Source organism: Folsomia candida, unplaced genomic scaffold, assembly GCF_002217175.1.
Source record: "Folsomia candida strain VU population unplaced genomic scaffold, ASM221717v1 Fcan01_Sc002, whole genome shotgun sequence".
NCBI classification, from domain to species: Eukaryota; Metazoa; Arthropoda; class Collembola; order Entomobryomorpha; family Isotomidae; genus Folsomia; species Folsomia candida.
Window position 1 is genome coordinate 12,621,269 of NW_019091194.1, and position 22,507 is coordinate 12,643,775.

Below are 22,507 nucleotides of genomic sequence, written 5' to 3' on the forward strand. Positions count from 1 at the left end.
AAGTACTGGATTTATTAGCATTTGACAAAAAGGTGTTCTACCATTCACGCAAAATACTTGCCAGTCACTTCAATTTTAAAATTTTAAGATTATTAAGACAATTCTGAACTTCTAATAGATTCATGTAAATTCACGTCTATATGTAAATAGTGTCCTATAATCTCTGCTATTTATTACCTGGTAGATCTGTACTTATAAACAGAGGATTATTCCCCGTATAATTATGTATATGGTGTATGAGACATATTGGTGGTCATGTTCCAAGTAATCTGGTTCAAGATTTCAAATATGATGGAATAGTAAACACATTTGAATTTGAAAAGTGCTCAAACAGTGTTGTTGCAGTTGGATTTGGACATAGACATAAAACATGATATTATAAATAGACAGGCATCTCGTTCAAGAATTTATTTCAAGAAAGTTTGATTAGGTTATGACCAAAAATTAAAATATACAGCTACGGCAAACCTTTGCTTGCTCGATACATACTACGCCTACGCACACACACATACATAGCCAGCCAGTACATCATCATTTACCAGTTTAATTTAGTCATGACACAAAAATATTATTATGAATCCTTGCAAATGCGCTGGCTAGAATTTTATTTAAGAGCTTGAACTTGGATTAAATGAGCCAAAACGCACTAGTTTATCCTGATGACAGGGGTGGTAAGAAGATCCCAACTGTCGTTTCAAACTTTTATCATAAAAAGTGTCGGGCATAAATTATGGGAGCAAGTGAAATCTCTGCTAAAGCAGTTTCGCTAGCCAATTAGGTGGCTTACTCTGGATATGCAACTCGTAACTTTCATAGGATATGAGGGTACGAGTGTATGTATGAAGCCATTCATTTATACAAAAACATACATAAAATGAAATCTTGCAACATTTAGCTTTTTGAAAGCTGAAATGTAGAATTTTGCATTCCATACCACACGACGGGTTCTTCTTCCCTACGTAGTTTTCGGACTTTGAGAGAATCGAGTTTGCAAAATTTGTGAGGTTGGACCAAGACGGTGGCTCAACAACGAACACTTTCATAATATTTAGAAACATCCCACAGTAATTAATTTTAATTGGCTGATAAACAAAGGAACGGGTTAAAAGTCTGGACTATAATAAACATCTTGCGTAGAAAATGGAATTAAGTGCTCAGGACATTGATAGTGAGTCTACTTTGAATCATGTATCATTGGTCCAATATTTCTCTAGCCAAGAAACAAACTTAACATATTTTAATTACATTCAGAGGCAAAATTCGCCTTCTCAATTTACGACTTTGATGGCGTTGAGAAGATTGACGGAATTAATCTTGCTGATTGTTTACGAGCATTGGATTTAACACCATCTCTCAAAACTATCAAGAAACTCGGAGGGACTCAAAAGAAAGGTACTTAATATAGGTCATAATTAGTTCCAAAAATCATGTTAATTTTCTAAAAATAATTTATCACATCACCCCATTCAAAAATTATGTAGGAGAAAAATTTCTCACAATTGAGGAATTCTTATCCGTTTTTTCGGAAGCCAAAAAGGACAAAGATTGTGGATGCCTTGCAGACTACGTTGAAGTTCTCAAATGCTATGATAAACATAACGATGGATTCATGCCAGCAAACCAACTTCACCACATGTTGCTTGCAAGTGGTAAGCAATTACAGGATACATAAGTTAAATTATATACAAAAATTCATATATAAACGATTTGCACTAATTAGGTGAACGAATGGACAATGAGATGGTGCAATTAATTATGAACGAATGTTGTGACCCACCAGATGAAGATGGGCTAATCAAATACATCCGTAGGCACAAATTAGATATTATATGAATCGGCATACAAATCTCATTCTTATTTTCACAGCATTCATCACAAAAGTCTGCAATGGTCCGGTCTCTGCATTCGATTCTGTCGATTTTAACTCGTCCGCATCTGCACCCTCAGCTGCACCTGCCGCCAGGAAAGTTCGTCCCAGCATCACCGTCGACGATGCTGATGCTCCGAGCGTGAGTTTCGCCGCTGCCAAACCCATGACCATGGGTGGCAGGAAGGGGAGCGAAGCTCTGGCGGAGGAGGCACCCGAAGCGACCTTCACGCTGAAAGCCCCACGTCGCAGCTCCAGCATCGTACCTCCTGACGCTTAAAAAACAAGCTTACTTACATCACCACTAACACAGTTTCATAAAAATTACTGGATTAATATTTATTGTAATCACATTGTATGGCAAGATTAATCACAATTTTAAGAATAAATTTTCTTGTGCTATTAATACTAATGTAAGTATAAACATAATATTTATGACATGACACGTTGGTCAGTCAAAGATTAGGTTCGAAAACACTGGTTTCCTAGTTTCCTTCCAATAGCTAATTAAACTCCCAGGGTAGAGCGTCGTGTTAATCCCTTCATGGTTTACATACCAGGAACCGCATTCGTAATTTCCCCACACGGTGTCTTTTAGACGAGTCCTTATACTTTTCATGTACTGTTTTTCCACATTTTCTTTCACTACCACTGCTTTGGCATTTCTCTGCATGAATTCTCGAATGACCTGCATCACCCAGTTGACTTGGCATTCGATAGAAAATATGACACTGTTATGTCCATAAGCTGTATTTGGTCCTAATAAAGCAAAACTGTTCGGTGTTGAGCTGGACATTATCCCCAAATAATGCGACGGACTTCCTGTTTTCCAGGTTTCTAGAATATCTTCTGAATTGAGCCCATACAGTTTCAGAGGGGAGAAGTAATCTTGAACTCTATATCCGGTAGCAAGTATCAGCACCTGTACAGAATGATTTTGTCATTTATTGAACAAGAGAAATTCATACACGGCAGATAGATATTTACTCACATCGATCGGGTATTCTCTGTGATCTTCCGTGATTATGGAATGCTGTGTGACGGAGGCGATCTTTTCTGTAACCACTTCACACTTGGGCTTGGCCAAGGCTCTGTAGTACATATTACTCGGGGAAATTCTTTTGCATCCAAATTCGTAGTTTGGAATGAGCTTGGTCCTTAGCTCTGGATCGTTTGGAATCTGCCATTTGAGGAACATGCGTGCAGCCCATTTTGCTAAAAATAAGAGTTGGACAGATTAATTTAACGAACGACGGAACAACATATGCTACCAGGAACAGGAACTAAAACTACAGCTCAACTTGCAAAACTTTCTCTCTTACCAAATTCCCTGAGTCTGCTGTTGGCCTTGAAAATCATAAAGTAGGCTTCTTGTGAAAAGAAGATAAACATCCGATACAACCACATTAAGTATGGAATTTTATTAAATAGCCATCGGATGAAACCAAATATTTGGAACTGAGACAAAGGAACGATCCAAGCAGGGTGTCTACATATTTGTACAAAAAGAATCTTAATTACAAAGACTGTTTCATATCAGTTAAAGTTTGTACAAAAAAAGACAACCTCTGGAATGACAATAACTTTTTAACTCTTGGCTCAATTGTAGGAACGATTTGTACTGCACTGCACCCACTCCCGATTACAGCTACTACTTTATCATCTAGATCCAAACTTGGATTCCACTTTGCACTGTGAATGGTTGGACCAGTAAACTTTGAAAATTGTTCCGGGATACTGGGAACGCGCAGTCCACCCACTCCGGAAATTCTACCCATGCAAAAAGACACACAATTATATACGTATGTACTAAATGCATAATAATGTATACTGTAGATTCATGTATATTCACTGTCGGTTAGTCAATCTTTCACATGGGTATGTACATACATAACTTACATAATATCACATTCGTACTCTGTAGTCTTTCCCACATGCTTATCATGAACAACGATTTTCCAAATAGAGCTATTTTCAACCCATGTCGCACTCTTCACTTGGTGATGGAATTTCACTTTGCTATATAAATCGTACTTGTATGCAACTCCTTTTAGATAAGCCAAAATCTCGGGTTGGGGGGCATAAGTGGTTGACCAATCTAAAATCATGGAGAACATGATTGATTACAGAACGAGGCAAAAGTCATAAATAGTGGTTGCAGTTTTTGAGTTACTTGGATTTAACTCAAAAGAGTAGGAGTAGAGATGGGATTTTACATCACAAGCACAACCCGGGTACGTATGCGTTAGCCAAGTCCCACCAACGTCATGATTCTCATCAAAAATTACATAATCAAAAATTTCCAAATCTGATTGCAACTTGATGCCAGCGCAAAGTCCTGAGAACCTGAATCAAGTGTAAAGAATAATTCATTCCTTCGTTATATTTTATATGAAATCGATTATTTTTTACCCAGCCCCAATAATGAACACTTTGGGATGACGCTTAACCGGACGCTCAATTACATTGGGTGACATTTTCATTCCACTGAAGTATTCCGTTCGCTATAAGTTCCGTTTTAGTTTGTGATCAAACACACTTCAGGACAAAATGTACTAAATTAATTACCAAAACAAACGAAAGTATAAGAACTAGGCAATCAAGACTTGACGCACTGACTAACCATATTTTTAATGGCAGCTCAACAAGTGACAAGAGCCCAGTGACAATAGTCCAAAGATCAGAGACTGATTGACTTATATTGAGTGTTTACCTATCTAATACAATGTAAATAAGAGCTGTTCGTTACCATCTACTGCTCGTTATGGGCACATTCAACATCGTCCGATAAGGAAGATGAAGTACGTAGTGCAAATAAGTAATCAGCTGACAGTTCAAATTAATAGAGCATGCAAAGTACGCTCACGGTTAATAAAATGACCGGCGAGATAGCCCATCCATACAATCAAATCTCTAGCGAAATAAGATCATGTTGTGCCACTATGCAAAAAATAGCATCACAGGCACATACACGCACAAGTAACTAACAGAGCATTATGTATATGATCTCAGTCAGCAGCATCATAAGTAAGAGCAATATACATACATCTCTAGATTTACTTAAAAATCCTATGAACTGTGCATATGCAAAAAGTTACTCGTTACATGCATACATAGAGCGTCTTCCCTCAGGCGTGCAACTCTATGGCCTACTGTAGAAATTAGGAATATCTCATAAAGCAGTAAGTCCAGTTGACCTTCTAAAATCCGGAATTAATATTTTAAGTATGAGTCTGATAAATAATATCACCGTGCGTATGGACAATGATTAACAGCATAACTCTAAAGCATTTGCAAAATCGTGAACTATAATTCCTAGTACTTTTTCGATAAAGTGATTCATTGAATTAAAAAGTATAAAAAATTCTGGATCCGAAATGAAAAAAGGTTGAGAACGTAAAGACAGAAACTTGCAGACGAAATGCATATGTATGTAATTCTCACAGATTTTCGTTGGTAAACTTTGTTACACAAAGCCCAGAAGGATTCACCATCAACCAAGTATGCATCTTTCATGCGAAGGTTCAGAGGAAACTGTAGTATGTGAAAAAGAGGCATACATAACTTTGAAAATGAAAATTCCATGAACAAGAATATGTGTGCATGTGTGATATTGTTGAAGAATAAAAGCTCACTTTTATAGTATTCATGCGATCCGAGTTACTCCCCCATTTCTCCAATTGTACTTTACATCCTCATCGTAATATGCATCTACCTACATGTAACTTTTGATCCACCCATTTTATTCGTTCGTGTACATCCGCCACCGCTGCATAGACGCGTATATTTTATTGAGACTTTTTCAGCAACGCTTCGAGGAGACGAGATGAAAAGTATAAAAACAGTTGTAAAAGTCAGATAAAAATAAAGTTGAACCGACGTCTTGAACTGAAACCTTCAATAAGTTCTCGCAGATTTGGTGAAAATATTCAAATGTACAAATTTTTTAGTCCATATACCACAATATGCATATATAATATGGATATACATAAGTATGTAGAACGGTGGAAAATGCAAGTTAATAATTTCCAATTTTTTAAAGAAATATAATATCAAAATTACAGATAATGTAGATCAAAATAAAGGAACTTAGAGAGATATTTTTGTGACGAAATATGTAAATGATCAGTACTCAAGTCCTTCATCAAATTGCAGTTTGCATGAAAAATTACTCGAGAGGCCATGCTGAGAGGATCCAGTACATATTTAACCATACTATCAAGGCCAAACATAGCAGCAAACCTACAGATTGATGATCCCGATCCATCAAACCCAAACTTATGTAATGTCACGGATAGGTGTTTTTCATTTGACAATTATTTCTGACTGTTTGGTCCATAGAACTCTTTGTTATTGCTGATCAAACTCAAAATGTATCCAAAATCATTTCTAGACAAGCGTACACAATGTTTGAATCGCAAAATGATCAAATATTGGCAAGAATTTCGTGTACCATTGGTTCGATTTTGGAAACAGGAGACGTGATATGGCGTATCTTGTTTGGCTAAGCAGTAGAATATTGTCGATTGTGTCGTCAAAAATGTAATTAACTTGAGTATTTGAATCAGCAAGATCTATTTCGAACTCGGCTGTTCGACAGATTGCAGCAAGGATTTTGTTCTTTATAGAAACTTTTGGCATTTTGACCCAATTTTCCCAAATTACAACTATTTTTATTTAATTCTAGCGAAAACAGTTTAAAAGTCCTGTTAAAGCATATCAGCAAGAATTTGATGACCAGTGTATGAAAATATGTAAAACATGTCGTTCACGACACCGATTTCGCAAACATCACATACTTTTTGAGCTACATGAAAATAATTATCATGCTCAAAGTTTAATACATTTCACAGTTTAAATTATTTGAGGATCTTGGCGTTTGCAAAGTTTAGTTTCTTCATACCATATGTAAGATGAAAAGTCTGTATTATAATCTCGCTCCGTGCATAATTCTGTATTCTGTTTGTCTTCAGAAGCAACAGACAATTGGGGTCCCTCACTCCAGCTCATGAATGAATAATTCGTCCTCCCCCCTCATTCTGCACTCTGCATGTAACATGCATTTTGAAGATTTTGTAATCGAATTTCCATCAACTTTGTGATGTTTCACTCCACTGAGGAGGAAAGTGAAATGAGTGGACTTCACTCACATCTTAGCATATTTTTGGACACGTCAGGCATACACAAAAATGCATGCATACTTATCTCTGCCTTGATAAATATAAAAACTTTGACTCGTAGGTGTAACAAGCTGCATATTATTTCGCAAAGCACTATGTAATAGCACTAAAAAATAGATATTCAACACCATAAGGAACGCAAAGTTTGAGTGTTCTTCTGTTGAGACCGACCTCTCCCGGCTTCCTTTTCGGGCATTTATTGATTTTCCCAGTTACATCTGCTTTCTCCAGAGTATCGAGAGTTTATCTCCTGCAAACAAGGTTGGTTTCTCCACAACCACACGATTCCTTACTCTGTACCAAAAACTCAGATTCTTTAGCTCCACTTTTTCTATCTCGTAAGTTTACTATTGACCAATCCAATCAATCAGATGGAAGTCTAAGAAATTAAGAATATTATTTATTTTGCCAATCAAGCTGCTCCTTCCTATTCAAATATGTAAAAATGCTGCGCTCATCCCATGTAACATGCTCCAATCGTAGGAACGGACATAGAGGTGGAACGTGGTCGGATTTTTAGCTACATTTCTTTCTTCGTCCAAAGTTCTAAATTTCAGATATCTGTAACAACACGGAACGTGACTTGACTACATCAACCAATCTCATGCACCCACCAACCAACGTAGTAATGACACTACTCCAGTATCTGCAGCTACCAGGCAAGTCTCAATAAAATTCGGTCTGCAACGATCCAACCGAGTCAGTCCGCTTTCACCCTGCTGCAGTCTCGGAGAGGCACTTTCTCTCCCAAGCCAACCAATATATTCATCCACCACCGGGACCTGCTTCATTCTCCCGTCAGTCAGTTTGATACTTCTTCTGTTCTGATCCTTCCACCACAGAATCGGATAAGTCTGTCCTGCTTCATTTTAAGTTGTGGTTCCGTTTGACTACAAAACCGCTGGAGGCAAATTCTACAACAAAGTTTGTTTCGCTGGTTAAGAGGATCGGAGGATTACGAGGATCAGATTAAAGTTGGCTCCGCGTTTTAATCTTTCATGTATAGACAAGTTTGAGGAAGACCAAGGTGCCATAGGACCCTAGACTTCGATTCTATGGTTCCGAGTTTGACCAAACTGAACGGGAAGGACATGCGCTGGCGTAATTGCTGACAATTTCCCCACGACCTAACGACCAAGTGCTTCAGGTAATAATCTAATAAAACTCATTTCAATTACACTTTTGCTAACGGCATCGCCAGCACCTGAAACTTTTACACAAAAATAATACGGTCAAGGAAATGCTACTTAATCCTTAACAACATATGCTGCAAGCCAGCGAGGTTTTCATTATTTAATTATTTTTTAAGAATTGGAGGTCAGATCACATTCATCTCATTCAACGTGTGCACATTTTGATTAGAGTACAATTGACTGTGCTGCTCGGCTTGATGCTAAAACTGCCTCCCGCATTGCAGTTGCAGCCAAACTCTACCATCATATTCATTGGTCTTCTACTTTGCATTTTGAAAAGCATAAAATCTGAATTCAGGTTAACTGGCAATCAACCTCGTCATTATTCACATGTTTGTGGGTGCGAGGATTTTTATCAGAAATTAGCCAATATTGTCAGCTACATAGTTACTACATGGATAAGTTCTAATGTGTGCACACAAGTTTTATGAGGATGATCATTGCATTGATTGCCTGGCTCATGATGACGTCGTCCTTACAACCTTAATAGGAAATAACCAATATTATACAGCTCCAATTCTGAAATAAACGCAATTAATCAATTAATGCAACGTACATGAATATGTACGAATATTCATCTTTACCCATTCATTCCCATTAGGTTTGTACGTAGAGAAAAATATCTCGAAACATACATAATATTTTATGCCAGCAAAAGTCTCTTACTCATATCATTGTGCACAACGCGTTGTGCACAACGGTATGGCATGTACATTGTGCATTATGTACTGTACATAGTGACTGCTGGTAACTTGGACTTGGTCACACGTACCCAATGTATATAAGTAGGGTTGCATAATGATCGCGTGCGTTCTAGTTATAAATAATCTCGTTTTTTCCACTGCCTGGTGAGAGAAAGTTATACATAACTTTGCAGTGCAGCAAAGAATGTGTACAGAAGTGAAAATTTGCACTACTTTGGGTCGAGAGAAATTCGATTTCTCCGTCAATGTTTGGAACCTGAAAGGAAGTTGAAAGGAAACTAAACAGGCGTGGGTCCATCCAATTTCAAACCTTTTAAGTGAACCTGACCAGCCACCAGTGAACATACCTATCTGCACTCTGCTCTGCCGTTAAGCCAACATGTCAGATGCAGAGTTGTGGTACTTAAATAATTTAAAAAAGAACATTTAAAAACCGGATTTGATATTTAATATTCTTTATATGTACATAAATATATCTGTGAACAGTTAATTATTGACATTAAGCTTTGCGTTTAAACAAATAGTTTTGAAATATTTAGAGTTTAAACATTTTAACAAAAATTGTAGTTATTAAAGTAAAGGTTATTGATATATAAATACTTTTACGGTATTTACGGCAACTCTGCCAAGATGACATGGTCAATGCGAAAAGGTATCTGGTCTTGGTGTGAAATTCATTGAGGGCAGAGTCGGAGGAATTCAACAACGTGAGTGACTAAGATGGACAGTAAAGAATAGGAATTGGTTCTGCGAATGACAGAGACAAACGAGATGGAAGAAATTGTATGTAATGTGGCTTAACAACAACCTTCGATCCCACCGTCACACAGCAGCTAATCGTTACACATATACTTGGTTGCGGTGGCTGCCTCGTCTATAATGCATTTTGAGATCGACTGATAATTTATTGAGTAACTTTTCGACGGTGTATGGGTTCTCTGAATTTTCAAATTTCCTCCTAACCAGCACACACGCACAAGCAGTGAAAGCACAAAGCCTGCTCCCTGACACTATTTTCCATTTGGTGACATGTGTCGCCCAATGTTAAATTCAAAAGACAGGAACCTGTCTGTCTAGAAGAGAATGCTTGTCAGGAAAAATGGCGAATCAGCAGATTTGTCGCCGCCTGAATAATATCCAATGTGACAAAGGAACGAGCGACGATGAAAGCAAGAGCAAGATGCTGCTCCTTTGGAAATGAAAGTGCTCTCCTCCACATAAGGTGCCGTGCCAATGATCTATATCTTTTGAAAATTAACAATGTCGGTGAAATGCTGGTAAAATAGTGGGAAAGCTGTAGGTTAGGCTGTACGTACATACATATATGCGCATCAGCTTATCCTTAGTTCAATTAAATACATGTGCATATGTACCTACGTACGATATACCACAGTGTTGCTTCCGGTCGGCTTCAAATGATATTAATAAATGATGCATAGGCAAACATCCGATAAATAAAAGGCAAATGGAAATTATGAACATCTCAAAAACTACTAACACTACATTCATACCCATATCTATTTTCGCACTACATGCATACGTACACATTTGCATTCATAAATGGATTAGACGTGTCTACCCATTTGAGTTCAATTAATTCCGTACCAGTGATAACAAAATCAAATGCAACGTACGAAAGTTAAAGTACCAAACTATGAAAATACGCATAGCGCCCAATAACAGCGTGATAAAACTAAATTCAACGAATTTCCAGAAAACGTGAAAATTTTAGTCGTCACATGAAATTATAAATGAGGTGAACTCAACTGCACACCCATTGCGTAGAATATTCTACGCTAAGACATATGTGAGAGAAACCGCAGCATTTTTACAGTTTTTGTTTGCACAGGGAGGAGAATTGGCGGCAAAAGGGGGAGGATGGGGGCCTCTTCAACCAAAAAGAAAATATCATCTGCCAATCGAAGATTAAGGGAAAGATCGCGACTTTCTTTCCTCTTTGTCATTTTCTTCTTCTGCCTTTTCAGCCTAATTTTCCTTTGGTAAGTGAATTTTGGAATGAACGCGTCTGTTTGTGCGAGCTATGTATGTACATACTTTATTTAGCCGACATATGTAAATCGAGTGCGGGATACTGTGCATGAGGGGATTGAGGGGGCATTATTTGCTTCCCAATTCGTATATCTGGCATCACTTTAAATTTCAGTACCCTGATGACAGACGGGAACAAGCACGTATTGAAGGACGAAAATGACCTGGTTGTAGACGGAGAGACAGAAGACTACTCGAATTGGGATATCTCCTACGAAGAAGTTCCTACTTCCAATGCTCTTGGGTCTACTTCCAATGTTAATTCAGAGACTCATTACTCCAAGACAAAGCTGGCAGACCGGGTTTCCACCGAGAGACAGAACAGGAATGATAATAAGCATAACAACAATCAAGATGGGAGTGAGGACAGCACGGTTCTTCATTCGCGTACTTTAACAAATCCTGCAGGAAACAACATCAGCAGCAGACGCATCCGAAAAATCAATCCTATTCAGCCGGATTGGCAGAAAGTCGTGGGAACAAAGGAGCAGTTTTACGTATATTCTGCCTACCATAATTCACTTTTCGAGTAAGTACTATCTCTCAGCCTTTCATCTCAATTATTTTCTCCTTCTTTCCTCCTCTCTTTCACTCTCAATGCTTCGGTTTTTGGGATAGAAAAGGAACGATCCCAACTCCTCCTCCTCACATTCCCATAATTCCACCAGCAGACATTTCGCGAAGAAAAATTGCCTCGTGAGTAGACTCGTTTAAGAAGACAAGCCAGATTTCAGATGTAATTTAGGTATCTCGTCTCGACATTATAGTATTTTTGGTTTGGCTGGAGCTGGTTTTTAATGGGAGAAAGCAACCAACGTAAAACTGCATATGACAGTTTTATTTACTAGATAAAAGTACATAACGTCCTTCAGTCAACATACTTTCATTTTACAAAAACCACAACATAGTGCATACTACATACATACACATATGTACGTGCATGTTCCAAGGAATGTCTCACTTGGAAAACAAATTAAGTTGTCCGAGTTTCAAGCATTTATTGATTTTCGAAATGAACTCGTTATGTGCATTTCATGTATTATGCACGAACTCGAAATGTGAGTTCAGTTTGGAATTTATTTACCATTGTGCCACGAACTGAAAAGGTAGGGAATATGGCACGAAACCGTTGTCAGTAATTTAATCAATGACATGTTAGAATGCGTGAAATCAATTTGAAATGTCATGCACGTGTAAGTGAAAATTTAGTCTCGGTTTTGCCAGAATAACAACTACTAAATTTCCTGTGCCCATATTATGCATTATTTTGTTTGCTTAGGCTAGGGATAAAATTGATTTGGGCGTGGATTTTTGTAGCTTATGATATGTAGGCGCATAGCGTAAATGCACCCAGTAACCAGGATTAACTGTATGCATGAATTTGCTAGAAGATTGACGTCATAATCTACTGCTGGTGATTTGCAATTGCTTCAGTCACCAATTAAACCGTGATTTGCACAAATTTTTCAGTAACATTTTGTGAAACACGGTGAGATTGTTTTTCTAGCTTTTTGTTAAAGAGGGTTAAATTTCCAAAAAATCGTTTTTATAGCTAATGAAAAAAGAGAAAAAGAAATTGAGAAAAATACTACCAGCTAAAGATTGCATAATATACTAAAAATTACATTGGATGGATACCTTCAACAATAATGAGCCTCGCCACACTGCCAGTCACGAAATGGTAAATCCTACTTTGGTCCAATTTCTGGGGCTCGGCACAAGAGAGGAGAAAGTTGGTGGTGGTTATTGAAAAGTCATTCGAGCGCAATGGAAGGGTGATAATTTTACTTAGGTCACATGTGAATTAGTGCCTGAGATAAGTCGACAAGTCCGCGCAATAAATAACTATGAAAGCATAGGACGACACTTACGGAACCACTCTTGGACAAAATTGAAGCTGGAAAGAGGAAAATTAGTGAATTTGATGCTCATTGCTGAAACTACTGCATTTTAAGCACAGTACACACCCAGCACACCCAGAATGTGAAAGAAATCGATTTCGACACTTAAATCCGACTCGTTGGATTAAATTGCTTTTAGCGGTGCCCAACATTTGTGGGTCGACATACTATCGAATATTATCCAACACATATTATCAGCCATACTAACAATTAGCACATATTGAACTCCAGGACGAGTTTCTACGTTCAAAATTCGTTTAAAATTCCAGAGTAATAAAGTACGGCATAAAAATAGTACTTACTTTCACTTATTTGTACAGACACATCCGCATCATTGGAGCCACAAGGACAAAGTCTCAGCAACATGTATTCTGCCGCTTTTACGACAACGACACTAGAATTTACATCACCGTGAATGCAACTATAAAAGTAATTAGAGAAAACTGGAATTTGAAGTTCAGGTATGATCCTTATTTTGATAAGCCCACACCACATTGAACAAACCATGTGGAAAATGTAGTCCGAAACTTTGAAACGCTTCCTTCCCAACTTATGTGCATACATAGAATACGTATGCTTGGGTACATGAATTGAATAACTTTACTCCGTTCCCTTCGAAAGCAATGTTCCATCCTCTCTCTAGCCTTGCTTAATGGTGATGATCGAGGGCCTGGTCTGGTTTGTAGAATAAACTTGAACCGGTGGAATATTTAATTCAGTTTCCAGTCGATTTGCAATTAAAACCTGCTAATTACTTCTGCATCTGACGCTTTAATGATATCTAACGACTACGATCTCGTGATTTATGGTGAAAATAAACCGGAATTGGATGCAGGATGAAAACGTGGTCTTGCTCGAAACCAACCAACTCTGTTGCCCTAATTTTATTGACTTTGGGATGGGTTAGGGCTATAAAATCGGACAACCTCCAAAATCTTCTAATTAAATCGAGCTTGCGGTGGTACAAAAGTACTTGAACCGCTAATTTAAACCAAACCCATAAGGAGTGAAACCGAATTATCCTCTACCAAGGTTTTTCCTACTGAATACACGGTTTGCGGCATGTATTGCGGTATGTGCTGCGAGAAGTGCAAAAGAATTTATTTCGCAAAGAGAAAGGAATCCAAAGTATTTTATAACTCCATGTTGACGAAAAACTTCATCCAAGTTTCCTCAAACTGGAGCTTTTCCAGTTTATTCTGTGCATAAGAATCAGTAGAAGTTAACGATATTTGGGCATTCTCAAGATCACCGCAAAGAGGCACCAAACTCCATAACAAAAAAATCAAATAATTAACTTGAATATCTTTCGAATGTATACATATGCAGAAGCAGTGTGTGAGGTTTATGGTAAAATAGAATTGTTCACAGATGTGGCTACACATAGCATGTATTTATATAGACTTGTAGGGTTTGAAGGTTGTCGACAAGTGGAACAAATAATCATTGTTTCATCACTCACAGAGATTGAGGGGCCGCATGAAAAGTAGTTTATGTAGGCGAAAGTGTTGGTTCATGGAAAACTATCTCTCGAACAGTATGATCCTCCACTCTGGGAAAACGACTCAAAACTTTCCTTTGAAAACTTTTCATGGACGTTGCCAGCACAGTTTTGACTTGGATTTCGGATTTGTCGGAAAGAAAAGGCTGAGCCAAATCGAGTTTCCGAGATGATCGAGGGCTTAGAAGTGAAATAAAATATTCAAAATGCTGCTTAAATTACTACTTTTTCTACGAAAGGGTGTAAATCGAATGAAACATGAAACTCATTTGGAAGTCAGAGCGACCTTTGGTTTTCACTTTTGTGTCCGACACGCCAGGAACGAAGAAAATACAGAGTTGAATATGTGCATATGAATAATGTCGTGAAAGACGGACTACTCACTCAACGACGATTCAGCATAATTTTCTCATGTCCTCAAGGCTATAAAATAAAATCAATAGTTTCTACAATGATTTATTTTTAACCATTTAAGTGACAAGTTATGTTAGGTCCATATATTATCTGTATTTTGAGCAGTATTGCAAAGTATTAATTATTCGTAATTTATCAACGAGTTTGCAACAAAACCAATCAAGAAGAGTGCAAATCTTTGTTTCCCAAACTCTATGAAACACTTATTTACAATTTATTTAATTTTAGTTAATTAATGTGCAGTGTGTGTGTGTTTTTCTATACACATGCAAAGTGAAAGTCAGATAAAACACTTGTTCCAATAGAAATGGGGATTGGATTGGTTCACTGCTATTATTATAATTTTGAACGAATGTATAAAATGCATGTGCATAAAGTCTTTCACAAACTTCTACACAATTTGTACAATGTAATGTATATGTATTTCATTAGAGAGGTTGCACGGGTAATTTTTTGTGATTATGATTTAGATTCTAAATATATTATAGGTGGTCCATCTAGAGTCAAAATTACAATCACAATCACAAAAAATTACTCCTGCTCAACCTCTCCATTGTGCTGAAAATGACTTGAATTGTTCTTTGCCTTGTTGATTGCAGTGCTTGTTTTGTAATCTGCTACATTCCGGATAGAAAAACACTCCCTCCGAGATACGTATCAGTAATTTCTAGCTCATCTGTCACTGCATCCGCCTCCAACATTCTTCGAGTCCAGTACGGCCAAGATAAGACGGACTCGCTGGTGAACTTTTCCGTTTGCGTAAAGCCCATTCATTTTAGCTATGACAGCGTTCTGCCTTTCCTCGAGTGGGTCGAGTTCCACAAGCTCATGGGGGTAACACGATTTACCTTCTACAACCACACAATAGGTCAATCCGTGGGTTGTGCGATGAGGGAATACGGGGATGATGACGTAGACTTTGAAGTGCTTCCATGGTCTTCCCTTCCCTTCGTGTCTCAAAAGGAAATTCGGACAGAGGGATTATTCGCTGCCCTCAACGACTGTGTTTACCGTGCAAGGTAAAAGTCCACAATGGTGTCAAATATCTAGCCGTGGTGTAACGCAAAAGCTAAAATATATTTATTTCTGCTTCCTTAGGGGGTCTTCCAAATATTTGGTTCTTGTCGACCTGGATGAAATGATTGTTCCGCGCAAGTTGTACAACTACACAAGGTATGGTCATGCATTCGAATTTGAAAGAAGTGTAATAATTTGCTTGATAAATAAAGTAAATAAAATAAATTTGCATGATAGTTCAACCTGTTTCTAAAAATGTAATATTGGTTTAGTCTCCTCGATAAGTTGGACACCCTCTCAAACAGAAAGAAAATTGGAGCTTATTCCTTCCAAAATGGTAAAATGATCGTGATGATGCTTTGGTTTTATTGGAAGTGGAGAGAGTTGCATAATTTAATTTGGGACGTATTTCTAGCTTTCTTCTATTTGCAATGGAATGACGATCAAAGCTTGTTCAAAATTGAAGGTAACCCTTTGGCGGAGAGAGTCAGCAAAAAATTATTGAGCCTTAGAAAAACAAGAAGAAGATCAAGGTTGCATCCTCATAAGCAACGGTACGTCATATATGCATTCAATATATACGAAAACGCCATAACCTTTCATTGGAAAAGTTGAACAAGTGAAGTTTGTTAATTATGTTAATTATGTATGAATTATCTTTCAGATCAAAATACATTTGCGATCCAGAAAAGGTTCGAAAATTTACATAATGTTTTACGCAATTGGTAGTGAAAGTGGTGTTTATTTCTTGAATGAACAATATTTTTTATTGCATTAAATATAAGGTTGTGGAAGCTGGAAATCATTTTGTGTGGGAAATGGCCACGGGTAAATTTCCATTTTAATATGTTCGATTTTGTTTTTTAAAGATTGTAGATTCTTCCTCTACAAAAGTTAATAATATATTGTTCTGATAAATTCCAGGTTATTTTACACTTTCGGTTCCAGCTCACCTTGGATCGCTACACCATTACCGTGTGTGCGAATTTGGAGGTGACCAGTGTACGAAAAACCCCTTCATCGTGGACAAATCCTCCCACAATTTTGGCCAGCAACTGGCTATCAGGGTAGCTGATAAGCTAAAGACATTGGCCTCAAAGTGTCATTTTGATATAGATAATGTTATTGATTCTCACCAAACTCAGCGTGGCGAATCCACTACGACAAAGAATGTTAGCAACAAAAAACCACTAGGGTTGTAGTAATCAACGACATTCCGATTTTTCCGAGTTGCATTACAAATGTCACACTGGTCAAGATTTTCTTTACCAGAATTTCTTATTCGTTAGAAATACTTGGATTCTTTGGATTACCTTACATATTATGCGGAACGTAAAATTTTGAGACTGCACAGTTCATGTTACTTGTTGTATCATGCATGAATGAGTGGTGAATTGAGAGGTGATGACAAATTGATTGGTTTTACCCGTTCTCTTCCATTTGAAGTAGATTATCTATGGATAACTGAAATATATTACGTATTCATCGAACATTTGAAATTCTACTATGTAGATTTACGCTCACATGAATGAAGGTCCACGAAAATATCTGGAAAATGATTGATCGATTGTTAAATATCATAAAGTTTACATGGATAGTAAATTTATGTACGTACTATAAGCCTTTTTTTGATAAGGTGACACTGGAATTTAGAAATTGTTATTGTCAGCCATGTAAACGGATGTGTATTATTTTGTTCGATTCTGTGATACAAGTAGAGAACTCACGACAAGACAATACTCTGTATAATTACATGATCTTACCTAATACTAAAATAGTAATAACACTAAATGACATCACTTTGTACGGAATTTTGTTTAATAGTTGGTTATTTCTTATCTACACTGTTTGTTTGTGATTGTAATTACCTTTACTAAATGCAATTTTTGTATTTCCAAAGAATATCATCACTTTTGATTTTTGGTGGGCATATCATCATAATTAAAAGATGTCAAAATAAAAGTTACACTATGTAAATTATGCAAAAGGCATGTTTATTATAAATATGACAGCAACACTTTGAACCCGGCGAGGAATTCGACGCAGCTTGGTAAAATCTGGTCGGGTGGTAGGAGATGTCCGTATTGACCTTTGTCGCGAAGTTCATACGTGACATGAAAGCTTGCATCCACGTTCAGATAAGCCCAGTCCATACTGCTTCCAGTCGCTGGGTCTACGTTATTTATAAAAAAACTTTCAAATAATTTGTAGACTATTGCGATGCACGTTATCATGCATAAATAATTTACACATCAAGTCATAAATGCTTCCGGCAGTATAATTCTTCCCAAAGACATTGGTGTGCGCAAGTGCAGCATCATTTGCTCTCAGCATCTACGTATAAAATTTCGCACAACTTAATTTCAAATCTTAAGTACAGCATAAAAAATAAAAACACACGTAGTCGTCGTATTCAGGAATTTTGTCCTCATTTAATCCCGTAGGGATGAGAAGATATTGCCCAGCACTGTGTAGGCTCAAGAACATAACGATATTATTATTTATTTCTGGTTCCAGCATAAAATTCGCCATAGATTGACATTCCGGTTCAGAAAAAGGACGATGACCAGCATACGTATTACTACATGGGTCGGCAGAACCTCCGCCGTTTTCTGGACATCGTATATGTTAACAATATATTTAGAATCAAAACTATTAAAAATTTGTGTTAGTTATTTATTAGAGCAACATTACCCATCCAGTAAGCTTCAAAATTTCGGTTTGGATCTGCCCCCCTACATCCAATCGGTGAAGGCGTACTGGACCTAGTTTTCCTCCAAAATCGATCCTAATCAAAGTTTTTGTTGAAGTAAGGAAATTTTATATAGCTACACAGCACGACTTACAACTGTATGAGTATACTCAAACCCATCGGGATTAGCAATTGGCAAGATGTAAAAGTCAAATCTGTCGACATAAGATTGCATAACTGCATCAGGTCCGTTCAACAATTGATCAATAATGTGTGTAGCCACTGCTCCCGTGATCCACTCGCGGGCATGTATATCTACATATTTTACAAGTGCCAACGATTATAAATGCATTTCTACATACGCTTAAAACAGAATTACTAGACTCAATGTAGATAATTGGTTTCGGCTGTGGCCCAGAAGCAATTTTTATTAATGTCAAATTTCGATTTTCAAACGTGTTGCCAATATTTATTAGCGATGCGATTTGCGAATGCTGTGCTACTTGTGCTTCTAAATACTCGGTAATCTAATAAAAAAGTCATCAAGCATATATGTAGAACTTATTACACGGAAAGACGCTAAATAAATATGTATTGCTTCTCACAGCATCCAGAGTATAATATGCATCCCATGTCAATCTACCATTGTTTGTTCCGTTTATCACTCTCTGGGACCGGATAAATCTAAGACCACATTTAAATTTTGTAAGCATTTATAATGTGTCTGAATCTATCCTTATGCATTTCATGTTATTTCTAATATTTTGTTTGTGTGCTTTTTATTTCTTATACATACTGCCCAACATCCGGTATTTTTTCTTCATATTCCATTCCATGAAACTTAATTACAGAGAGAACCATTTCCATTTGCAAAGGAGACACCAAAATGTCACACTTCTTATGAATAGTTGCAGACAACGAGGCTGGGAAAACTACCTGTGAATTTTTCGCGTTTCAAATTATAATACTTTTAATTACTTGAATGCTATAAAGTTTAGTTTGCATATAGTTTTTACTCCGGATGCTTGTAACTCTTTCAATGCTAAAACTTGTTCCTCGCGTCCGGGGGCGAGACTTAGAAGCTTGTATCCATCGTACAGTGTACCCAAGTCACAGTTAGCGATTAAAAATGGATTTGAGAATATAAAGAATGCCACAATAGTTGCCTTTATAATCATTTTGAATAGTTAAAATAACAATTCCAGAGAATATAATGTCTCAAGCCTAGAAAGTTGTTTTATTTCGATTCGATATGATGGCGAAAATATAACTGATTCAAACAAGCTCAAATTTATGTTTTATATAAAAAGTGATAACTTTATTTATCTTTCCAGTCTTGTTACAATAATGATAGGCAAAGTATAATTCGCCAAATAATTATATCAATCAATCCAAAATCAACATTGTCAGTTTTCAATGATTGCTGAAGATAAGAGTTCGTTTTGAACACAAGATTTATTTATATTTAAGCCTCTGTTACGAAGTACATCTGCAGCTTTTGAATGAACTGGAGGGGGAGGAAACTGCATAAAAACATAACATGATCAAATTAATTAATACACAGAAACACGTATGTGTATTAGTCCTGTATGTAGGCAACAATTAATCGCGTACTTTTCCAACCATAAAATAATCCCGAAAGAACATGGGACATAGACATTCTCCTTATTTCTCCGAAATCCAGTGATAATCCTCTCAGCCAATTCAGAGTCGGTAATGTTCTGTAATCTGCGCAAACAATTTACGGTGCTAGGCGGTTACGCGGACAATAGTATAATGGACAAGGGTCAACCATGTACAGGCAAAACTTGTACACCTAAATTATGTACAGTTAAAAGAGGGACAGCAGAATACATGGACAGGGCGATAATAGAGACACTATGTTTGTATGTAAGTAGACATTTAACTAATTTAGACCCGAGTACAACCCAAAGTCAAGTGTTCGGAAATATTGGAAGCCTAGCAATTCTGCATGTCCAGGTAGATTGAACCAAGATAACGCCCTAAATAACTTTCCTGGACAAAATTTCTCTACACAGAAGTATTCAGCGTTGGAGGCAGCCTCTTAATTCTACAAATCCTAAAAGTCGGAAAGAAATTGTTCTCACTGAATCCCAAACCAATGACTTACGGGATATGTCTGTATAAAGACTCTGGCGATGCCCGGCGAACTTTAATATTTACAACTCCGCAAAATATTCAAGTGAGTGAGTATAATGTACTATTGCATAAATACCTTGGTTAACTGAGTAATTATTAAAAGAATCAAATCAATCAATATAGAACACTTGGTGCATTGACGGACTTTCTAATAATTGCAATTAATTTTTGGGAGAATTATGCAACAGGAAGTGTTTCCACTGGCACGATTGAAACGGTGCTTATTTCATCTTGGGCAATCTTTCCACAGAAATTACTCATCAGAAATGATAAAGAAATACAAAGATGACAATGAATTCCCTAAATACCTTAAAAAATTCATTAATATGTATAATATAGGTCGAGGTTTTGTCCTTGTACACATTTAGTTTGTACACTTTTTTTTCGTCCTCTAAATTTACATCCATGTTTTCGCCCGTCCATTCTTTCTCCTGTACACGTTTCTATTGTCCACGCAACAACCGGATACCACAATTTACATATATGCACATGTCAAAAGGCCAAAATAGTAAGCAAAATTATATTTAATACATCGTGTGGTATTTCCTACTTAAACATATTAACAGTCTTCACTCCATTAGGTATATGCACAATGTACAATTAGAATTAGCACTTACCGAATTGCTAAATTACTTTTAGTCGATTCTTTCTTTGAGAAATCCTTCATTCTAGGAAGGTAATGGTTAACAGTAGTAAATTTTATATTAGCCCCATCCATGTGATGTTTGATACTATCTCGCAATGATTGCACAAATCCCACGGTACCGCACAACGAGCCGATATACGGAACGCAATTAGTAACACCCCAGGAAATTCTTGGAAAATTGCTAATCTGCACAAAGTGTCCTTTATTCATTTCAATCATCTTTGGGAGAAATTTTCTGGCAACCCAGAAGTTTGTTGTGAGATTGATTTGCATAATTTTCATAGTTTCATCATTGGACTGACAAAGCAATTTCCCAGGCTTGGGACAATAGCTATTCAACGTGTTGATGACAATTGTGGGCGTTCCAACTTCATTCTCGAGCTGATCAGCCGCTTCTTCCAAGGATTCACGTTCATCAAATTGGACATTTTTCAGGACACCTTCATTTGGAAAACTTGAGACGCTATCGCATTCTGATTCCAAATCGGTCCAAACTACTAATTTCTTTGCTTTTGAACACAATCTTTGGCAAATTTCGGTCATTAAGGGATTCTGATGGCCTAGAATCTGGAGAACGCCATTAGTTGTATCTCTTTTTTTTAATTAGCATAATAATAAATTTAAAGTGGAGAATTTCTTACCAATATAATCTCATTGTCCACAGGCTTCAGCCAAAGGGGGAGCAACCAATGTTTGCACGGAAGCACTGCGAATGCATACACTCCGTAAAATATTAAGTAAATTATATACAATATATCCTGTGATATTTCAGAAACATATGATAAAAATGAACCAAGTGCCATTGTTTCGTAACCCATTAACCGTACTTAATATTTTCTTATTATTATCGGTTGCTTTCTGGTAGTTCGTTGAGCAAATTCATATCAACACAGAGTCGCATAAAGTCGTTCGTTTTATGCCTTTCAAGAAAAAATTCTGGCATAAAACAGAAAATTATATCGTCCGGTTTTACGCACGAGTACCCATGCATGCATATATATGATGATGATATATTATTTAGTATTATTATATTGTTGCTAAACTGTACCGGTGTTCGGCCGACAGTAAGAATTGCATTCTTATAATAAATAGTTTGCTATGCGTTATGCGCATAATTTCATAAACTATGCAAGAGCCCAGAGGCTCTGGGCAGAGTACATAATATTACAGGATGAAAATGCAC

The 22,507-nt window shown here is 37.0% G+C and overlaps 5 protein-coding genes and 2 long non-coding RNA genes across 10 annotated transcripts; 3 read left to right on the forward strand and 4 right to left on the reverse strand.

Annotated features, from left to right (window-relative positions):
- The first annotated feature begins 891 nt into the window (after positions 1-891).
- Positions 892-2,273, forward strand: LOC110844800 (myosin light chain alkali). The gene is made up of 5 exons (XM_022091091.2): positions 892-1,168; positions 1,252-1,392; positions 1,482-1,649; positions 1,721-1,807; positions 1,867-2,273. Exons 1-5 carry the CDS (start codon positions 1,141-1,143, stop codon positions 2,145-2,147), a joined length of 705 nt encoding a protein of 234 aa, XP_021946783.1. The 5' UTR covers positions 892-1,140; the 3' UTR covers positions 2,148-2,273.
- Positions 2,186-4,787, reverse strand: LOC110844795 (baeyer-Villiger monooxygenase). Of its 3 annotated transcripts, none has more exons than XM_022091085.2 (8): positions 4,617-4,787; positions 4,280-4,422; positions 4,041-4,213; positions 3,767-3,965; positions 3,434-3,637; positions 3,190-3,356; positions 2,859-3,082; positions 2,186-2,789 (listed from the first exon to the last, which is right to left on the reverse strand). In XM_022091085.2, exons 2-8 carry the CDS (start codon positions 4,348-4,350, stop codon positions 2,319-2,321), a joined length of 1,509 nt encoding a protein of 502 aa, XP_021946777.1. In that variant the 5' UTR covers positions 4,351-4,422; positions 4,617-4,787; the 3' UTR covers positions 2,186-2,318. The 3 variants fall into 3 exon arrangements, with proteins under 3 accessions (XP_021946777.1, XP_021946778.1, XP_021946775.1); XM_022091086.2 differs by having other exon boundaries at positions 4,280-4,405; positions 4,491-4,787; XM_022091083.2 differs by having other exon boundaries at positions 4,491-4,787.
- A 2,973-nt stretch (positions 4,788-7,760) lies between these two features.
- LOC118434204 lies at positions 7,761-17,803 on the forward strand. 2 transcript variants are annotated; one of them, XM_035847085.1, is made up of 11 exons: positions 7,761-8,194; positions 10,794-10,944; positions 11,109-11,522; positions 13,215-13,355; positions 15,409-15,828; positions 15,908-15,982; positions 16,099-16,163; positions 16,242-16,380; positions 16,491-16,518; positions 16,612-16,654; positions 16,751-17,803. In XM_035847085.1, the coding sequence occupies exons 2-11, from the start codon at positions 10,823-10,825 to the stop codon at positions 17,026-17,028; spliced, it is 1,725 nt and encodes a 574-aa protein (XP_035702978.1). In that variant the 5' UTR covers positions 7,761-8,194; positions 10,794-10,822; the 3' UTR covers positions 17,029-17,803. The 2 variants fall into 2 exon arrangements, with proteins under 2 accessions (XP_035702978.1, XP_035702979.1); XM_035847086.1 differs by lacking the exon at positions 7,761-8,194 and adding an exon at positions 9,534-10,166.
- LOC118434206 lies at positions 16,549-16,916 on the reverse strand. The gene is made up of 2 exons (XR_004833833.1): positions 16,780-16,916; positions 16,549-16,711 (listed from the first exon to the last, which is right to left on the reverse strand). It is a non-coding gene; the product is annotated as an uncharacterized LOC118434206 (long non-coding RNA).
- Positions 17,800-19,798, reverse strand: LOC110844797 (carboxypeptidase B). Its single transcript, XM_022091088.2, has 9 exons — positions 19,535-19,798; positions 19,315-19,454; positions 19,124-19,202; positions 18,898-19,045; positions 18,673-18,833; positions 18,521-18,614; positions 18,227-18,438; positions 18,076-18,160; positions 17,800-17,999 (listed from the first exon to the last, which is right to left on the reverse strand). Exons 1-9 carry the CDS (start codon positions 19,694-19,696, stop codon positions 17,824-17,826), a joined length of 1,257 nt encoding a protein of 418 aa, XP_021946780.1. The 5' UTR covers positions 19,697-19,798; the 3' UTR covers positions 17,800-17,823.
- A 10-nt stretch (positions 19,799-19,808) lies between these two features.
- Positions 19,809-22,386, reverse strand: LOC110844798 (17-beta-hydroxysteroid dehydrogenase 13). Its single transcript, XM_022091089.2, has 4 exons — positions 21,966-22,386; positions 21,296-21,891; positions 20,133-20,246; positions 19,809-20,041 (listed from the first exon to the last, which is right to left on the reverse strand). The coding sequence occupies exons 1-4, from the start codon at positions 22,140-22,142 to the stop codon at positions 19,984-19,986; spliced, it is 945 nt and encodes a 314-aa protein (XP_021946781.1). The 5' UTR covers positions 22,143-22,386; the 3' UTR covers positions 19,809-19,983.
- Positions 20,245-21,717, forward strand: LOC118434205. Its single transcript, XR_004833832.1, has 3 exons — positions 20,245-20,721; positions 20,802-21,186; positions 21,609-21,717. It is a non-coding gene; the product is annotated as an uncharacterized LOC118434205 (long non-coding RNA).
- Positions 22,387-22,507: the final 121 nt, after the last annotated feature.

Coding starts and splice junctions, on each gene's coding strand:
- LOC110844800 (XM_022091091.2), top strand. CDS start 1,141: ATGGAATTAAGTGCTCAGGACATTGATA. Junction 1,650..1,720: donor CCACATGTTGCTTGCAAGTG/GTAAGCAATTAC, acceptor TGCACTAATTAG/GTGAACGAATGGACAATGAG. Junction 1,808..1,866: donor TGGGCTAATCAAATACATCC/GTAGGCACAAAT, acceptor TTATTTTCACAG/CATTCATCACAAAAGTCTGC.
- LOC118434204 (XM_035847085.1), top strand. CDS start 10,823: ATGGGGGCCTCTTCAACCAAAAAGAAAATATCATCTGCCAATCGAAGA. Junction 11,523..13,214: donor TACCATAATTCACTTTTCGA/GTAAGTACTATC, acceptor TTATTTGTACAG/ACACATCCGCATCATTGGAG. Junction 16,164..16,241: donor AGCTTATTCCTTCCAAAATG/GTAAAATGATCG, acceptor ACGTATTTCTAG/CTTTCTTCTATTTGCAATGG.
- LOC110844798 (XM_022091089.2), bottom strand. CDS start 22,142: ATGGGTTACGAAACAATGGCACTTGGTTCATTTTTATCATATGTTTCT. Junction 21,892..21,965: donor TGGACAATGAGATTATATTG/GTAAGAAATTCT, acceptor GGCGTTCTCCAG/ATTCTAGGCCATCAGAATCC. Junction 20,042..20,132: donor ATTATTTTATGGTTGGAAAA/GTACGCGATTAA, acceptor GTTTTTATGCAG/TTTCCTCCCCCTCCAGTTCA.
- LOC110844795 (XM_022091085.2), bottom strand. CDS start 4,350: ATGAAAATGTCACCCAATGTAATTGAGCGTCCGGTTAAGCGTCATCCC. Junction 4,214..4,279: donor GTGTTCATTATTGGGGCTGG/GTAAAAAATAAT, acceptor CACTTGATTCAG/GTTCTCAGGACTTTGCGCTG. Junction 3,357..3,433: donor AAGTTATTGTCATTCCAGAG/GTTGTCTTTTTT, acceptor ACAAATATGTAG/ACACCCTGCTTGGATCGTTC.
- LOC110844797 (XM_022091088.2), bottom strand. CDS start 19,696: ATGATTATAAAGGCAACTATTGTGGCATTCTTTATATTCTCAAATCCA. Junction 18,439..18,520: donor TTTTGAAGCTTACTGGATGG/GTAATGTTGCTC, acceptor TACGATGTCCAG/AAAACGGCGGAGGTTCTGCC. Junction 18,161..18,226: donor TTCCTGAATACGACGACTAC/GTGTGTTTTTAT, acceptor TTTTATACGTAG/ATGCTGAGAGCAAATGATGC.